Genomic DNA, 18,853 nt, shown 5'->3' with positions numbered 1-18,853 from the left:
CACCTTGGAATATTTTTTTAATTAGTTTCAAAGTGGGGACAAGACGAGTGACGTCAGGGAATAACCACTCTGTGGTCTTAGGCTTAGGTTCAACCTTTCATAAAAAAAACCTCGATGTATCAGCGACGACCGTCACAACGTAAGTAACTAATTGCATTGATTAATGAAAGCGGCTTGTTATTAATGCAATATTGATTATAATTAATTATCGAAGAAAAGGCCGTATGGACTTGGCCCAAAGCCATAAAAACGAATTAAAAAAAACAGGCTAATTCGAAAATGAACTTTTTGGAGCGTTCTAATTTCAAACAATACAAATACTTTTTTTAAAATAATCCAAAAAACAATTTATTCAAATACCACCTCTATCAAAATCACAATAAGGTTCACTTGCAAATCTTGCAATAGTCGGGCTTGGAGCAGGGACAGACCTTCGGCATCTTCAGACCCTGAGCCATCTGCTTCATGAAGGGATGTACTTCATCGCTGAAGAATGGTCTGCGGGGAAGAAAAATGACGATTATTATCCCAACTAATATTTCCCAACTAATATTATAAATGCGAAAGTAAGTCTGTCTGTCTGTCTGTCTGTCTGTCTGTCTGTCTGTCTGTCTGTTACGCTTTCCCGCTTAAACCTCGCAACCGATTTTGATGAAATTTGGCATAGAGATAGTTTGAGTCCCGGGAAAGAACATAGGATAGTTTTTATCCCGGTTTTTGAAACAGGGACGCGCGCGATAAAGTTTTTCTGTGACAGACAAAATTCCACGCGGGCGAAGCCGCGGGCGGAAAGCTAGTTTAACTATAAATAGAGACTACACAAGACAAGAAAATAAATAAATACAAAAGAGACGGAACAATTTAGGCGGTCTTATCGCTATAAAGCGCTCTCTTTCAGATATCTAGGTAGGTTGTCAGTTGTTTAAAAGTTTTGTGTTCGGTAAATTCTATCATCTAGGCTCAAAAGTTGTCTGGGAGAGAATGTCTTTACGTTCACGTTCTGTATTTTTTACGGTCAATGGCTTAGTGAAACGCCGGGAATGCAGTGCAATGGGTTTCAGATTTGACTCCTGATCGATCACCACACCAATACCGAATTCTTTTAAACGTAGGTATGTAGGTACGTATGTATTATGATTGTGCAATATTTAAAAGGTAAAAATTTATTTTATGAACTTACCGGCATAGCATTCTAGCGATTTCTTGCTCATACTCCTGGCTAGCGATCTGGCATTTCTTTATTTGGTCCAGTTCCTCTTGCCTGGCCTTTTCCTGTTTTAGAAAGTAAAATTAAAGAAAACATTAAATAAAAATTTCAATTGAGTCGGTAAAATAGTGACGTCATAATTAAAGCAATCGGCCATCATAGCAGCCGTACAGCAGGGAACTAGAGTACATACGTAGTACTCGCGGACGGCAACAGAGGGCGCTAGGGCTCCGTTGAAAAGCAACCCAGCACGTGCTCGGTTACTCAACAGCATTGGTCCAAGTGTTAACCCCGAGATGTCACTGTGTATCGAGGGGCCAAATCCTGTACCGCGGTGTCCAGATTTTTTTTCCCTAAAAGACCCCCTTTGAGTCAGCCAGCTTCGACATCGCTTCTCGGCCTTTTGGCTAAGATCAAAGTGTAGTATCTGTTCTTTTCAGCTTAATATCTGAAAGTTCCCTCACTGAGGGACCAGTATATTAAACTGATTTTTGTCCTTTGAGAGGATGTTCGGGGCTCGCTCCACTCCTCTCACGGGTCGGCCCGGCATTGCAGTGCCGCCGGGATCGGCCCACATAAAACTTGATAACATTTAATAAAGGAACCGTGATCATGGAACCATCATGGTGTCCTCGAAACCTATACAGGGTGGAATTTTGTAATGCCACTTGGAGGGAAAGTACTGTTTAATACTGTAGATAGAAAAGTTTACTGAAAGAAAACATTCCTTTATTTTTGAAAAGAAAGAACTGCATTCAGATTTTCGACCTTAGATTAATAAAACCTTTCGACACGATTTTTCGAAAATTCACTACAATACATGCAATTTTCTGTACATAATTAAAATAATTTAAGATTTCATGGTTTTCCTTTCATTTGATTAATCAAGTTTGTTAGAGAGATTTCATCCTTCCTTATACTTAACCCTAACGATCAATGCAATAAAAATACAGGGTGTATTTTTAGCAGATTTTAGTTGGTTCGATTCCCGGGTCTGGCAAGCAAATTTTTGGAAATCTTTGAATGCAGTTCTATATCTTTAAAAAAATAAAGGAATGTTTTCTTTGAGTAAAATTTTCTATCTACAATATTAAGAGGACCTTCCCTCCAGGTGGCATTTCAAAATTCCATCCTTTATATGCCAGAGCCTAATTCAGTCGGTAGATTCTCAGTCTAAATTGACAGATACACCTTTGCCTGACAAACCCATCATAATAGTAAATTGGACATTTTGGGAATTGGACATTTTGGGAGTTGGACATTCCGGGAATTGGACGTTTTGAAACCGTTGGACATTTTGGGAATTGGACATTCTGAACCTGAAGGCCTTATGCCACCTGGAGGGTAAATACTCTTAGAAAATTAGAAAAGAAAACATTCCATTATTTTTTAAAAGAAATAATTAATCATTATTTTTTAAACTAACTAAAACCTGTTAAAAATAAAATTACATTCTGTATTTTTTTTTGCATCCATTGTTAAGGTTAAGCAAACTTCATAAATCAAATAAAAGGAAAACCTTGAAATTATTTACAGACAGAATATTGTATTGTACCGGTGCGGTGGTGAAAAATTAAGGAAATCTTTGAATGCAGTTAGCTCTCTTCCATTTTTTCAAATATAAAGAGGAATGTTTTCTTTGAGTAATTTAATCGTAGGTTTAAAAGAAAAAAAAAAATCAGCAAAAAGCCAACATCACGCGGTGTTCCCAGGCGGTCACCCATCCAAGTACTGACCGCGCCCGACGTTGCTTAACTTCGGTGATCGGACGAGAACCGGTGTTTTCAACGTGGTATGGACGTTGGCATCAAAACAGTTGAATAAAATCATGCATTTCGAGTAAAGAAGAACCATAAACTTGTGTGACTGTCTTTCATTCATTCAGAATGTGTTGTTGTTTGCCAAATGCCAACGTCAGAACAGATAAGTTGTCTGCTTGTTACAGCCCGACCTTAGGAGGCGGTGATATTAAACGAGCTTGCCGCTAGGTGTCGCTCCGCGCTGACGAGTGGTTTCTTAGCCCGCGGTGTCCAGATTTTTTTTCCCGCAAAGACACCGCGGCCGCGGCGACCGACGGACAAGACCTTACTTCATAGGATCATTTCTATAGTAAGCTCTTCGCTTGACCTTCACACTATGTGAAACCACCCTTAACCACGTTGATGAGACGTGGCGCGGCGCCCTGAGCGTGAGGCGGGCGGCAGTGTCCACTGCCAGCCCTCGATGATCGTTCGCCCTCCGCTTCGGCGGAGGGGGTGGGGTGTTGTCGCTGTCTGAGTGGTTAGTTTTGAACCCTTTTTTAATACTATTACTAGTAGTGTTGCCGAACTATCGAGAGTTTTCATTCGAAAAAGCCTTCTCCATCGGTAGGCTAAAAAACAAACCGACTCCAAAAAACCTACACTAAAAAGTAGAAAAATAATTACTAATTACTTATTTATTAGGACGAATTATTAATATTTACTTTTTTTGAAGTCGGTTGAAAACGAGGCAATGCTATTAAATATGTGCAATACTATCGATAGTATTATTGCTCCTGAAGAATAAACTATCGATAGTATTGTAGCTTTTGAATAAAAAGCTATCGATACTATCGATTGTTCTAGCTAGACTATCGATAGTTTGGCAATTTACAATAGTATCGTTTACAATATTTGGGTATAATAGTCAAAATAGGCACAACAATAGGGTTATTGGAATACTTGAATTATTTCATATAGTTAACCATAACATTTAATTTTGTTTCCAAAATTGGCAATACATTTTATTTGTCGTAGTTAACTATGCAGGTAGTTTTAAATACAAGTGTAGTTATATGTTTAGTTGGTAAGTCAAGCGAAACATTTGAAATATTGTAAAAATGAATTTCAACATACCCAATAATATTGCTAATTTACAGACTATCGATAGTCTAGAACAATCGATAGCTTTTTATTCAAAAGCGACAATACTATCGATAGTATATTCTTCACGAGCAACAATACTATCGGTATTGCACATATTCGTATTGCCTCGTTTTGAGCTATCGATACTATAGACTATAGTATCGATAGGCCTACCGATAGAGAAGGCTTTTTCGAATGAAAACTATCGATAGTTCGGCAACACTACTAGTAATAGTATTAAAAAAGGGTTCAAAAATAACCACTCAGACAGCGACAACACCCCACCCCCACCCCCTCCGCCGAAGCGGAGGGCGAACGATCATCGAGGGCTGGCAGTGGACACTGCCGCCCGCCTCACGCTCAGGGCGCCGCGCCACGTCTCATCAACGTGGTTAAGGGTGGTTTCACATAGTGTGAAGGTCTAGCGAAGAGCTTACTATAGAAATGATCCTATGAAGTAAGGTCTTGTCCGTCGGTCGCCGCGGCCGCGGTGTCTTTGCGGGAAAAAAAATCTGGACACCGCGGGCTAAGAAACCACTCGTCAGCGCGGAGCGACACCTAGCGGCAAGCTCGTTTAATATCACCGCCTCCTAAGGTCGGGCTGTAACAAGCNTAACAAGCAGACAACTTATCTGTTCTGACGTTGGCATTTGGCAAACAACAACACATTCTGAATGAATGAAAGACAGTCACACAAGTTTATGGTTCTTCTTTACTCGAAATGCATGATTTTATTCAACTGGTTTGACGCCAACGTCCATACCACGTTGAAAACACCGGTTCTCGTCCGATCACCGAAGTTAAGCAACGTCGGGCGCGGTCAGTACTTGGATGGGTGACCGCCTGGGAACACCGCGTGATGTTGGCTTTTTGCTGAATTGTTTTGTTTTCTTATAAGCTTACGATTAAATTACTCAAAGAAAACATTCCTTTATCGCCAATCGATAGTCTTGCGATAGTTTGGCTATCGATAGACTATCGATAGTCGACTATCGATCGGCAACACTAATTACTAGACATAATTTTTGTGGCAATAATTGCCTCCTCGACTCTTAGATTTCTGTACCTATTTGACAGAAATAAAGCTGCATCGAAATATCAGAGGAAGGCGAAGCTTTGCAAAATGTGCACTTCGCAAAATGCACACTTTTCCATACTAATTTTACATTAACGAACTTAATAAAACTGCGAAGTGCATATTCTGCGTCAGACCCGTAGACCCCGTCCTTTTGCATATCTATCAGCATAATGCCGCCATTACACTGCGCGAAATTGATCGATACAGGTTATGAAATAGATGTAAACAAACATGCATTTAATTTTGCACCTGTTGCCCCTCATGTATGTCTATGTAGTAACATATTAAGTAACTACCAAAACACTCGTGTGTAACCAAACCAATGCGTTGAAATATTAACGCTGCAACGACCAACCAACTTGTAGTTGGCTGAACAGTTGTCTATGGTACTCGTTCTCGGCCAAGTAAGACTTACCTTCAACATCTTATTGTATTCAATCTGATCCAGCAAGTTCCTCTGGTGTTGTTTCCGAGTCTGGGCGTCCGTCACATCCTTGTGGGCGGCCAACTCATGGAGTTGAGTGAACAGTTGTCTATGGTACTCGTCCTGTTCGGCCAACTTCTGTTTCAGAACTTCACGAGCGTTCTCCCGGTCTTTGATCTGGTCTATCATCGCTTTGCGGACATCCTGGGGAGAGTAAATACATAACACTGCACATTTTTGATTCGAAATAGCATCTATTGTAAAGTTATAGGATGGTGGTTGTTGGCGACAGATCTGGTAACACCGATGCTAGGCCATGGTCTTTGGACTGTAGCCTAGCAACGGTGTTAGCCATCTTGTTTTTTGGATATAATTCTGTTGCTTTGCCTTTTGTGCTCTGAATACAGTTTCGTATTTATAGCTAAGCATTTTCCATTTATGTAGCTAACAGTAGTACTGTACCAGCTATATTACATACACATTTTAGTGAACACTATTCACTACATTGCATCGTTTTTCAACTTAAATGATACATGGAAATGTACATTAACGCTAGAATTAGGGGGTTGGGTATTTTATGTTACCAAGTACTTTCATCTGTATGAAAATTGGCATAACGAATTGGCCTGGGGTGTGTAGGCCAAATCCTACATTTGCCTAAAATATTCAGAAAGAACCAAGTATGGAATTCGCTTATTTCCCCCTCAATTTAGTATCTTCTTCCATCTCTTACTACATTCAAGAAGAGAGAAGAGTAGTCTTTTTAACCGACTTCAACAAAAGGAGCAGGTTCTCAATTCGGTTGGTTTTTTTTTTACTTTGCCGGAACCACAAGCCTAAAAGTATTCAGTCAATAAACAGAATAGGTGCTTTAGTATGAATTCCAACAAACAAGAGTAAATATTAATCTTCTATATATATAAAAGAAAGTCGTGTTAGTTACTTCGCTTATAACTCAAGAATGGCTGAACCGATTTAGCTGAAAATTGTCAGGGAGGTAGTTTAGAGCCAGGAGAAGGACATAGGATACTTTTTATCCCGTTCGAAATAAAAAAGTCTGCTTATTTATTGACATTAAGGCGGAACAAAGTTCGCCGGGTCAGCTAGTTTCAGAATAAATCGTCAGTTATTCGACATTTTGACATATTTCTCATACCTACTGAAACTGTCAATGTGCCCGTTAAACCGGGAGCTTAGATTAATAAAGCCCCGGGAGCTATTCTTGGATAAAAGTTTGGTCGAATCGGGCCTTAAAAAGCCTTTTGCAAAAATATTTATGACTTATTATACCCGGTTAGTCTTCTGCGCCCACGCCAGATACTCGCATCGCTTCTTATCCAACTTCTCCTGTCTTCTCCAGGCTTCTTCCTCGAACAGCGCGTCGTCAGCTGATTCTAAACGAATCATCTCTTCGCGGAGCTCCGCCATCTTTTTGTTGCAGGCGTCTAGGTCTCTCTGTGTAATTGAATGAATGTTAATTGGTTTTCGACTTTATGATAAGTGAATTAAGGTTCAAATTAGAACGGCTAGGCCGATTGAGCTGATTTTGGTTTTAAAATGTTTGTCGTAGTCCAGGGTAGGTCTAAACGGTGAGCAAATACGCGCGCGATATTGTTTTTCTGTGACAGACAAAATTCCACGCGGGCGAAGCCGGAAAGCTAGTATATATATGAATAAAAATATCCAAAGACATACATTTAGTCCCAAAGCTGTAGTAACATGATATCAGACAAGATTTTTTTTTTCAAATAACACCAAATCCTCTATGATCGGCTTAGTTTTAGTTTTCTACCTTTTGCGATCTAACCTCTTTAATCTCCTACACACTATCATACCTCTTCCTCCTTCTTAATTCCCTCTTTAGTCAAGTAGGTACGCGACATACCCACCCAGTCTGTGATCGTCAAAGTTTTAGCTTTCTGACTTTTCTTTTGACCGAGTTGCACCACCTAACTTTGACCGTAACTAAAGTCCGAACGCCGAGCAGACTCACTGCGGCCGCCCGTCTCACAGTCGCGACAGCAATATAATTACGCGCGAGCGATAAGTATGGGTAGTTTGGGGTCATTGGACGAAATTGTACGTGCTCGGCGACCGGACTTTTTACTTTGCTTTGAAAAACGTCAAAAATCTGTCAAACTCCATACAAAAAACACCGGTTATCGTTATAAAGTCCGGTCGCCGAGCAGATAGAATTTCGTTCAATGACCCCAAGCTACCCATCCTTTTCACTCGCACGTATTATATTGCTGTCGCGCTCGCACACTCACTGCGGCCGCCCGTCGCACAGTCGCGACCGGACTTCACTAGAGTCCAAAAATAATGAAAACTCCTGGACTTATTGTGGCGACATCTACGATACGCCACTACAAACGTGTAGCAACAGATGGCGCTGTTACGACTGCACTACGCCACACTCCGCCGCTCATACAAACCTGCATCGCGGTGACGGAGTTTTTTACCCTGCCAAGTACATATAGACAAACCAAGATGGTGTAAATTGGACCTTGGTCCCCGAGCACAACACCCGCTCGGAAGGAAGCACTAACATCTAGCTTCCTTATTGTGGTTGAGCATCATATCCCACATTATCTTACCTCCTTCCTCCTTCTCAGTTCTTCCTTGTCCCTCTCCGCCTGTCGTCCCTGGCCAGCAAGCGAGTCACACGTGTCTGTGATAAGTTGGGCCTCAGCTTTCTGCCTGGCCACGACTTCGCTTGTTCCACAAACTTGCGAATGTTGCTTGCGTTTGAGCGTTACTCCCTTGTAAAGTCCGGTCGCCGAGCAGATAGAATTTCGTTCAATGACCCCAAGCTACCCATCCTTTTCACTCGCACGTAATTATATTGCTGTTGCGCTCGCACACTCACTGCGGCTGCCCGTCGCACAGTCGCAACCGGACTTCACTGAGTCCAAAAATAATCAAAACTCCTGGACTTATTGTGGCGACATCTACGATACGCCACTACAAACGTGTACCAACAGATGGCGCTGTTACGACTGCACTACGGCACACTCCGCCGCTCATACAAACCTGCATCGCGGTGACGGAGTTTTTTACCCTGCCAAGTACATATAGACAAACCAAGATGGTGTAAATTGGACCTTGGTCCCCGAGCTCAACACCCACTCGGAAGGAAGCACTAACATCTAGCTTCCTTATTGTGGTTGCGCCATGAGCATCATATCCCACATTATCTCACCTCCTTTCTTCTTCTCAGTTCTTCTTTGTTCCTCTCCGCCTGTCGGCCCTGTCCGGCCAGCGAGTCCCACGTGTCATTGATGAGCTGGGCCTCAGCCTTCTGCCTGGCCACGACTTCTTGCCGTTCCTCGATCATCTTCTTCCGCTCCCTGGCCGTTTCTAGACGCTGCTCGGTGCGTTGACGTTCGGCTGTAAAGCAAAGGAGTTATTTACTGTTAACATACGAGACAGAAGTTGATAACTAGGTAATATGGACTATTAAACTGTTAATCCTGCCTGAACAGAACTGATGGCGTGGAGTGGAGGCCGCGTACCGGAAAACGCAGCGTGGGACTCCCACATAAAAAAAAAGCGCTGGACGCAGGCCGCTACCAACCGGGTAACATGGAAAGCATTGGAGGAGGCCTATGTCCAGCAGTGGACGTCCTATGGCTGAGATGATGATGATGAAACTGTTAATAAGTAGACAACTCACAAATGGCAATGCCAGATTTTGTATGGAAAGTGGCGTCTTTTTTTTTTCGCGCGGCCATCGACCAAACTTTGTTTTTTGATTACAAAATAGTGTAATAAACCAAACTTACTATGACATGTATACCTCTAAACTCAGTCTGAACTGAGTTACGAGCATTAGAAGTTTGATGATTTTCATACTAGATTTGCTTTTTGTGCGCAAGTTTTGTAAGAAATTGCACTTCTTTCTGTAGGTATAGATATGGTAAGTCTCATCCAAAACTCACCATCTTCTTCCTTCTTGATCTCAGCGTCCCACATGGCGCGGAATCGTAGTGCCTCCTGCTTCAACATCTCCCGTTCTCTCTTTCATGCAGGATCCTTCTCTATTCAAGTTGCTTGTCTGTGTACATCTTGCATTCGTAGTAGGGTAGGATGATGGATAGAAGCACACAGTTCGTAGAACTGATGGCCGTTGGGGCAGAAATGTTCTCGAGTGGCGACCACGAAACCAAAAACGTAGGCAGTTCTCTCAGTCAGTGGACTAACGATTTGGTGAAAATCGCAGAAAACACCTAGATGCTGACAGCCTGACAACGCTGGACCAGTATTTGTAGAAATCCGTGGGAGAGGCCTTTATCCTTTGTTGTGATTGAAAGGAACTAGAAACGAGGGTATAATTAAAAAAAAATCCTGTCTAAACTCACCATCTTCTTCTTTCTTGATCTCAGCGTCCCACATGGCGCGGAATCTCAGTGCCTCCTGCTTCAACATCTCCCTTTCTCGCTCACGCTGGATCCTTCTCTGCTCAAGTTGCTTGTCTGTGTACATCTTGCATTCGTTGTCTTTGCGCAGACGCTCTATGGCGTCTTGCTCCATGCGGGCCGCCTGTGGTGGAGAAAGATTTTGTTTTGAATCATTATAAAAACATTATATTTTGACTATTTTTGACCTTGCTAAAGTGAGTATAGACTAGACTACTAGAGCATTTACTTGTAACAGAACGAGACGCTCTATGGTATGTTCTAGTGAACAAAACGTCGAGGATTTGATATTAGAAGCTGACATCAGGTGGATAAAAACAGAAGTAATGTTCTTTGATGCTTTTTCTTACATCCACAAGTGGATCTCTTTATCATAAGTTGAATTGGATGCAATAACATTGAATACTTATTTACTCAATGGTTTAAACTAGTCTATTAAAGCAGGCTGGAAAATATGAAAAAAAAAAAAACATTTCTACGTGGTTCGTTCATTTCAGCCGAATAAAGGCCTCCTCCCCCAATGATTTCCACAAAGACAGGTCTCGAGTGTCAATTATGTGTGATGATTTAGTATATAAATAAATAATAAATAAATAAATTATTTATTGACATAGTGTTACACTAAAACATGTGTATGTGTGTTCAAAATACTGACCAAGGCATCAGACTCCTTCATAGCGACCTCGTGCCACATCCTGTCGAATTCCTTTTCAGCCAGCTTCATGGCTTCCTTCTCCTTGATCTGGTACAGCTGGATCTCTTCAGCTTCTTTAGCTCGCAGCTTGTAGATGCAGGGTAATACGTGGACGCATCTGGAGCTGATGGTGGAAGGAAGAGAAGACTTTAGGGCGTTTGATTTAGAACACAAAATACACATACACATTCTTTTGTTCCTTCACAGATTCTTTCTTTTCTGCCTCTTACCTTAGAAGGAAGTTGATTGAGAAGAAGAAGAGACAAAACCTAGGTCTATCCTCCAAGGATATACCTATGTTGTTCAGGTTTCAGAAACCATTCACACTTCTAGTGTTTTTGGAGCCAAGAGCTGCATCTCGCCTGATGGAAAGTGATGCATAGGTCGAAGGTGGAAGCAAATTTCACCCGGAATCCTCAACCACAGATGAATTGGCTATCGTACCTCGAACTGCCATACACAAAGAACTGGCTATCTTACCTTCAACAGCCAAATGTTGTTATGGCGACAGACTTACTTCTTTCACGCTTTCTGCTCGACAGAGTTAGAGTAGGCGCACACCGTTGATTTTTCTTCGGCCGATAGTTTAGTCGGGCAGTTGATCAGTATGGGCATGTATGGGAGTGCGCACACTACGCCGATTCGATTTGGCCGATTCTTCATACAATTTAAAATCGGGCACAACTATCGGCCAACTAAAAATCAACGGTGTCCTACTCTTACGACTGGTGCTCTGTGTCTGACTTACCTTATTTTGAAGGTAGCTACGAGTAGATGTTCTGCTCGCGAGCTATGTTTTCTAAAGCTACCCTACAACTCACAGCGGCGTGTCCTTGTATCTCTCCTCGTGTTCCTTCTTCCGCTTGGCGATGAGGTACGCCAGGCGATCCTTCTTGTCCTGCCACAGAGCCTCGGCGCCCGCTTGGGCCTGTTCGACGAACTTGCGAATGTTCGCTTCCTCTTCTACCGCGAATAGGTCTACTAATCTGCAAGCAGAAGTAAAGGTCTGATTGTTACATTTAACACTACTTAACGTAGGTACATTAAATTGTCATAACAGTCCTTCTAGACAAGTTACAAAATGTGACAGTTTTCGAAATCGCTTCATGGAGAGAAGTACCGAAGCGAGGGCTCCGACGTTTTTTTTTCAATGTTAGAATTCGGAATTACAACGGTCACTTTTTGTAATATTTATCTAGGAGGCACGTACTCTTTAAATTGAAAGATAGAAAGAAAAATTTAAGTTATTTGACATGTACCTAGGTAATTCGAGTGATAAGAGCGGGCAACAAAGGCGCGCGTAACCTAATAATAAAAAAACCTTACCTCTTTCTTTTCTCTTTCAGATCTTCTTGGTACGACTGCATGCAGAGGTCCACGCGACGAGCTACGTTGTTTATAAGAGATCTGTCGAAGATTAAATACACTATATTAGTTTTTCTTTCACTCCTCTTAACATATATAAACCTAAAAGGTTACAGGAAGGCGTTGGATGCAGACCGCTAGCAACCGGCCAATTTGGAAATCATTGAAGGAGGTCTTTATTCAGCAGTGGACTGGACTCCTTTGACTGAAATGATGATGATGTAATAAACAACGACAACGTTCGCAGTACTTTCACACACCAATGTGAATATTATTTTTAAATAATTATCTACTATGTATTCCTATAGACTAAAATGTAGGTATCGACAGGCCTCCAACAATAGGTGGACCGACGATTCGGTGAAGGTTGCAGGCACCGCAGGACCGGTCGTTGTGGAAATCCTTGAGGGAGACCTTTTTCCAGCAGTAGACTGGTTGTCATTTGACTGAAACGAACGAATGTATTCCCAACACACCGATCTTGTCGCGACAAGGAAAAATTTCCGTGCTTTTAAGCGATTTTGTGAAAAATATTATTGGCAGGTAGTTGCTAATTGCTCATAAGATAGGCCCCCTTAATTTAATTTATTGTCCGTGGTGCATAATCTTTTTCTTAAAAGTTTTAAACCTTTGTTAGTCACCTGTCATCCGCTTTGCAATGGAGGGAAGTCGAACCTTAATTTCGAACTCCTCCTATGTTCTTCTGATTAATTTCGTTGCGGGTCCAATGACAGTTTAACTTTCCCCCGGGACAAACTTGACCTTCATTGGTTGGGTTTTTGTGGCGGTCAAGCTGTAGATCCTGGCTACACAGGAGTTGCAGTGGTGGGAACGAGAGGTGGGAATAGTCCCGTGAATGTATTCCCATGTTACCTTCGATCGCATCTGATGAAGAAGTCACTGCACTGTTTGTCTTTCAGCTCCTTGAGTTTGTTCTCCGCGCCCTTCCTCTGTTCTTCCTCAAGTGCCCGCAATTTCTTCACAAACTTCACGTAGCGGAACGTCGAGTTTAGGACTCGAGACGTCTGTAGATGGTGAAAGATGATTGTGTAACAAATGCAGTAATATTAAGTTTATAATAATCCAAACGAATCTAAAACTATTTTGGCTTAGAGATGTTTTTAAAATGCTCCTTCTGATCTGAGCTTTAAGTCTATGCAGCGGACTACAATACTTACAATAATTCCCTGAACAAATCATAAAAATACTGTTTTAGATGAATTAAGAGTAGAAATATCCTTTTCGTTACTTATTCGACTTTAAATCAAGTAAAGAATGATTACATTCGATCAGTCGACTTTGAAAACCACCTTCAAGTGGCGCCAAACGTTGGTAATTTTCATACAAACTTTATTGAAGGCATCAAAGATGTGAATTCCCATATACTTAAACAATAGAGGAGCAGCATTTTGGACGCTAGACTATTTGCGTCAAAATCATTCCCTACCACGTAGGCACAGTACCTACAGCAATCCTTGTTTTCTAAGATATGGGCCTCTTTTAAAAGTCGCGCGGGGGCTCGCACGCGATTCTGTATCGAAATTAAGTATGAGCAAGGCACGAAGTTTTTGCGAAAGCCCTAAGGAACCTGAAAGTGGCGGTGTTCGTTACGATCTGTCAGCGCAAACTGTCAGATTCAACTTATCTGCGCAGGTGTACCTTCAACTTTAAACTCACACATCCAAGCCGCGTCCTGCAGGGCTACTCGGAAATGCTGTTTACGTAGTTTCGGGTCTTCTGTCACCGTCACTCATGCTGGCATCTCGCATAACGTGAAGTGGATGGCAACATTCGAAACTTCGGATAACGTTTTTTGGAGTAACCCCCCTGTATACAACAGCCTCGAAACACACAGCCAAGACACGCCCTCGGTCGACCCTCCCAAAATAACGTCCTTGGTCGAGGACACTTGCCCTTACCGGGGCCCTTACTCGAGGATACGGCCTTCATGCAAGGCTACAGCCTTGGTCCAAGGATACGTCCTTGGACCAAGGCTGAATCCTTGAAGCGAGGCCGAATCCTTGGAGCAAGGCTGCAATCCTTGGAGCGAGGTCAAATCCTTGAAAGCAAAGCCTTGAGAGAAGGCCGAATTTTTGTCCGTGAACTTTTGGAAGTTGGTTTACGAATTGATGACGTAGCCGATTGTTACGTATAAGAACGGTAAAGAATTGAGAAATGAATTATATTTTTTTCTGAAGATTATGTTTAGTGCTTCTTGACAACAATTATTTTAGTTAGAAAATTTTATCATTCAAGACCGAAAAATAATAAAAGCTTGCTTATATTGTAGCTTACTGACGCTCAAAATCATCATAGTTCTTCATTGCGCTAGATAGTTTTTTGGTACACTGCTAACAAGCTGTGTTTGTTAGGTACTTACAATGTCCACCATAGCCGAACGGTGAAGGGGTCGGACTGGCCGACTCGTGATCCGGGGTGCGCGGGTTCGAATCCCGCCGCAGCTCGACTATTGTGGTGAGCCAACTTAGTACACTACTAACAAGCTGTGTTTGTTACTTACAATGTCCACCATAGCCGAACGGTGAAGGGGTCGGACTGGCCGACTCGTGATCCGGGGAACGCGGGTTCGAATCCCGCCGCTGCTCGACTATTGTGGTGAGCCAACTTGGTACACTACTAACAAGCTGTGTTTGTGACTTATAATGTCCACCATAAGGCCATAGCCGAACGGTGACTAGGGGTCGGACTGGCCGACTCGTGATCCGGGGAACGCAGGTTCGAATCCCGCCGCTGCTCGACTATTGTGGTGAGCCAACTCGTGACACAAGCATATTTCTACTTAAGGTACCACCTTAATATCACCCACCCAGCTCTTCCCAAGAAAGTCGTAACAGATTAAAAATTATCGAACATCACGCCTCCGTAACCGGTCTGGCCAGCGTAGGGAGATCATAAGTGCCACTTGTGGTCTAAACTGAATAAATATTTTTGATTTTGATTAGGCCAAATCCTCCATTTTGTCATCATCATCATTTCAGCCACAGGACGTCCACTGCTGAACATGGCCTACCCCAATGCTTTCCATATCGCCCAGTTGATCGTATCGTAGGTCCACCTTGCGTCTCTGTCCCACGATGCGTTTTCCGGTACGCGGCCTCCACTCCAGAACCTTGCTGCCCCATCGGCCGTCAGTTCTGCGTACTATGTGCCCTGCCCATTGCCACCAGCTTGCTAATCCGTCTGGCTATGTCAGCAAGTTTAGTTCGTTTACGGATCCTCCATTTGCTTCTGGTAAATCGACAAGAGTCGTTTTCCTGCAGTGGAGCTTTATATGACCTGACGAGCTTTATCTACTATATAAAAATAAGCCGGGTTTTCCTTCCTGACGCTATAACTCCAGAACGCACGAACCGATTTCCACGGGTTTGCATTCGTTGGAAAGGTCTCGGGCTCCGTGAGGTTTATAGCAAAGAAAATTCAGGAAAAATTTAAAGGGGATAAAACGGGATCCACGCGTACGAAGTCGCGGGCGGCCGCTAGTATAGTATAGATGATGACTGTATGACTTACATAGTAACAATCCGGCACCCCCCTAGGCCCGGGGCCGTCTTTAGGTATCTTCTGCCGTGGAGGCTGCGGCGGCTGTGGAAACATTTCTATTCCGATACAAAAGTTGTAGATCAACACAAAAAATATTTTTATTTACATTGACTCGTGTCAGAATTAGAAAATCTGTTTTGACATTCAAAAGATAGATTTTTTTACTTGTCATTGGTATTAGCAAATAATATCATGAAATGAAAAAGGTTTCACTTTACACTGCAAAGTATTTATTAACCCCTGGGCCACACACATCGTGATAACCTGAAGATTCTATCGTGATGTGTGTAGCCAAGACTTCGGTGCCTTTTACATAGTAGCAAGACTTCGCTCCGCTGTTGCCCGAATGTTATCGTTATGTGTGTGGCCCAAGGGTAAGAATCGATTGATGATTAAGTTTTTTAATTTGGAATCAATTAAATATTTTGTCTCTCTCTTTTATAAGTGTTAAGCTTTATAATAAGAACTGTGATAGTTATTGAAGCTCTAATAAAAATTGAACTGTATGTGACTTAATTATTGTTACTATTACTTATTCTGTGTTATTGTTAAATGTAGGTAGTTAATTTGAAAGTAAAACTACTTATATCCGTGATTGAGCTCTTTTATTCAATTAATCAACTATACAGATCTACGTTTCTTGTACGATCAACAAAACTATTTACAAACAATTTTAAAGATTAATCAAAAAATCAACAAATGTAAGAAACACATTTTAATGTATGCTTTGCATATCTTTAACTACGTCGTTTACTTAAAACTATTGGTTGATTAACAAAATTACGTTATAAATATTTGTGATATCACAATATAAGTGATGAAACATATAAAAAATCAAAGTTTAAACAAAAAGAGTAAGTGCTCCTATTTGGTACAAAATATTGATTACAAACCATAACAAAATGGTAAAAACTAAAAAATAAAACTCTCGAACATGATCATAAAATTATAAAAAATCAACAATCTAGAAATAATATGGCACTTATTTATTTAAGTAGTTAAATTACTGAAACAATCTAAACCTAGTCATAAGAGTTTAAAGTTCAAAGTCTTTTGGTGAAATTATGCCCGTTTTCATCATCAATCCCTAATTTTTAAGTAAGCCCTATAACAAAATACCTGTTATTTGATTGATGGTGAAAATGGACATTAGTATTTTTAAGTTAGGTTGACTACAATACTAAAGTAATAAGTTAATAACTAAACGTTTTTTTCAGTCTCAAGTATTGCAAGAGTTTTTGGAGATCAGTCTTTAGTCTTAAAATTTAACGTCTTAGAATTATCCTTAATAAAAACTTATAAATCAACATAAGTTGACTTGAGCTTAATCTATACTATTTTCTGTAAATAGTTTAGCAAAAGTTAAACATTATTATGTTGTCTTATATTATAAGAACATGTAAAAATATGCTATCAATACAAAGAGATTTGTACGAAACGTGTTTTGTATTAAAAATATATGTATTTTCGTTAGGTATATCAACAAATCTTATTTAGGGTAAGTGTACCTAATTTTGATAAGAATTTTTTTGAAACAGTATCACTAAAAAAACTTTGAATTTTCTTACACCTACGAGTATCAACAACTTATGAACTTACTACAATACTTACATAATATGTGTATATTTTTTTATAGCAAGTATGTAACAAAATTAGAATAGTAACACGTTTTAGCACAATTTTAATGTTTCTGTATCAACACGGAAAAAAATGGAATGAGAAAGGAACTTTAATGTTCTTTGCATTCCTAGTATTAATAAGGCTTAATAGGTCCGTTTTTTATTTTTTTATATCTTTGTTCTTTATCTAGTAATTCTAATTACACAATACCATGTTGGTATTTAAAAAAATAAAGTTACTTACAAAACCACGAAGAATCTTCACATATCACTACACAATGTTCAGAATTTTCACAAAAACCGTCAGGTATATTTCGTCCAAGTCAGGCCTACCGACGATCACTTTGTTTGGAGACGCTACCACCAACTCCCGATTCACCAGTTTCAGGTTCGCACTGCTTGGGATCAGGTCCAATCTGGCTATATCCAGTTTTAGGCAGCTAGCTTCGGTATAGTAGGGGAGGTTTGGGGAAAGAGGGTGAATCTCCCCCGTCCAGGTGTGAGGTTCCCCTGTGAGTTTGTTGTAGACTGTTAGGTATCCCGTTTTGGGGGCGGGGTCTGTTGATAGTACCTGTGGAATTAAATTTATTTTTTAATTTTTGATTGGGCTTTTTAGAGGGGCAAATGGATGGGTTACTCATGGAAAAGTAATTAATAACTAAATAAAGCTAATTATTAGAAATGACAAAATATGGCAAGTTTAAAACAACATTTTGAACTTGCAATTTCGAAAATTAGATAGTTGAATAAACAAACAAATCGACACTATTAACTAAATATTGGTCGATCTTTGTCAATAAAATAAAATTCCTTTGTTTATAGTCATCATCACATTGATCCGTCGATTAAAACGTGAATAGGGCGATGGACGCGAACAGGTAACATGACCCTATTTAGAATTTTAATTAAAAAAATACTAAAAACAATAGTTATTGGCTTTATGACACACCACCACTGCAACTCCTGTTTAGGCAGGATCTACAGATTGGCCTTCAATGAAACCCAACCAGTGAACGTTGAGTAATCCCGGGAAATATAACTGTCTTGGAATCCGCAAGTTCGGTCGCCGAGCACATAGAATTTCGTCCAATGACCCCAAGCTACCCATCCTTATCGCTCGCGCGTGATCATATTGCTGTCGCGCTCGCACACTCACTGCGGGCGCCCGTCGCACAGTCGCGACAGCAAGTACGCGCGAGCGATAAGGATAGGTAGCTAGGGGTCATTGGACGGAATTCTATCTGCTCGGCGACCGGACTTTAGGAAATGTTATAAGATACATACCGACAGGGCCACATAGCATCCAAAGTCTTCATACTTGATGCTGACCACGTATAAAGTGGTGTCGTAAGCCACCACGCGACTGGTCCAGAATTGGCTCCGCAGTACACAGCCGAGTGGAAACGATAGGCTCCATTCACTTTGATCTGATTTTAGCACTAAACTAGGGTGGTCCTGGAAAAGGTGGACAATTTTTTTTAAATTAAATAATCAACTTGAAAAAATCGAACTGCCTAAGGCGGGAATCGAAGCCACGACCTTTCTCTTGCCGGGCGACTGCTCTTCCACCTGAGCTACTTAGACACTGGATGAACCCGTCGA

The 18,853-nt window shown here is 41.1% G+C and overlaps 1 protein-coding gene, 1 long non-coding RNA gene and 5 other non-coding genes across 7 annotated transcripts; 3 read left to right on the top strand and 4 right to left on the bottom strand.

The window, feature by feature from the left end:
* Nucleotides 1–363: 363 nt before the first annotated feature.
* Nucleotides 364–15,749, bottom strand: LOC114359246 (trichohyalin). The gene is made up of 11 exons (XM_028313543.1): nucleotides 15,603–15,749; nucleotides 12,945–13,096; nucleotides 12,033–12,113; nucleotides 11,528–11,692; nucleotides 10,668–10,830; nucleotides 9,956–10,136; nucleotides 8,797–8,984; nucleotides 6,885–7,049; nucleotides 5,586–5,798; nucleotides 1,181–1,272; nucleotides 364–498 (listed from the first exon to the last, which is right to left on the bottom strand). The coding sequence occupies exons 1-11, from the start codon at nucleotides 15,684–15,686 to the stop codon at nucleotides 387–389; spliced, it is 1,596 nt and encodes a 531-aa protein (XP_028169344.1). The 5' UTR covers nucleotides 15,687–15,749; the 3' UTR covers nucleotides 364–386.
* On the top strand, nucleotides 1,595–1,787 carry LOC114359251 (U2 spliceosomal RNA). Its single transcript, XR_003656417.1, has one exon. It is a non-coding gene; the product is annotated as a U2 spliceosomal RNA (small nuclear RNA).
* Nucleotides 2,895–3,013, bottom strand: LOC114359250 (5S ribosomal RNA). Its single transcript, XR_003656416.1, has one exon. It is a non-coding gene; the product is annotated as a 5S ribosomal RNA (ribosomal RNA).
* LOC114359252 (small nucleolar RNA U3) lies at nucleotides 3,287–3,489 on the top strand. The gene has a single exon (XR_003656418.1). It is a non-coding gene; the product is annotated as a small nucleolar RNA U3 (small nucleolar RNA).
* LOC114359253 (small nucleolar RNA U3) lies at nucleotides 4,351–4,559 on the bottom strand. Its single transcript, XR_003656419.1, has one exon. It is a non-coding gene; the product is annotated as a small nucleolar RNA U3 (small nucleolar RNA).
* Nucleotides 4,842–4,960, top strand: LOC114359249 (5S ribosomal RNA). The gene has a single exon (XR_003656415.1). It is a non-coding gene; the product is annotated as a 5S ribosomal RNA (ribosomal RNA).
* A 1,690-nt stretch (nucleotides 15,750–17,439) lies between the features above and the next one.
* Nucleotides 17,440–18,702, bottom strand: LOC114359247 (uncharacterized). The gene is made up of 2 exons (XR_003656414.1): nucleotides 18,536–18,702; nucleotides 17,440–17,822 (listed from the first exon to the last, which is right to left on the bottom strand). It is a non-coding gene; the product is annotated as an uncharacterized LOC114359247 (long non-coding RNA).
* Nucleotides 18,703–18,853: the final 151 nt, after the last annotated feature.

The sequence above is a fragment of the Ostrinia furnacalis genome, unplaced genomic scaffold (assembly GCF_004193835.3).
Source record: "Ostrinia furnacalis isolate ACB-3 unplaced genomic scaffold, ASM419383v2 OfSCF4250, whole genome shotgun sequence".
Taxonomy (NCBI): domain Eukaryota; kingdom Metazoa; phylum Arthropoda; class Insecta; order Lepidoptera; family Crambidae; genus Ostrinia; species Ostrinia furnacalis.
The sequence above is the reverse complement of the archived record's forward strand: the minus strand, read 5'-3'. Positions and strand labels throughout refer to the sequence as shown.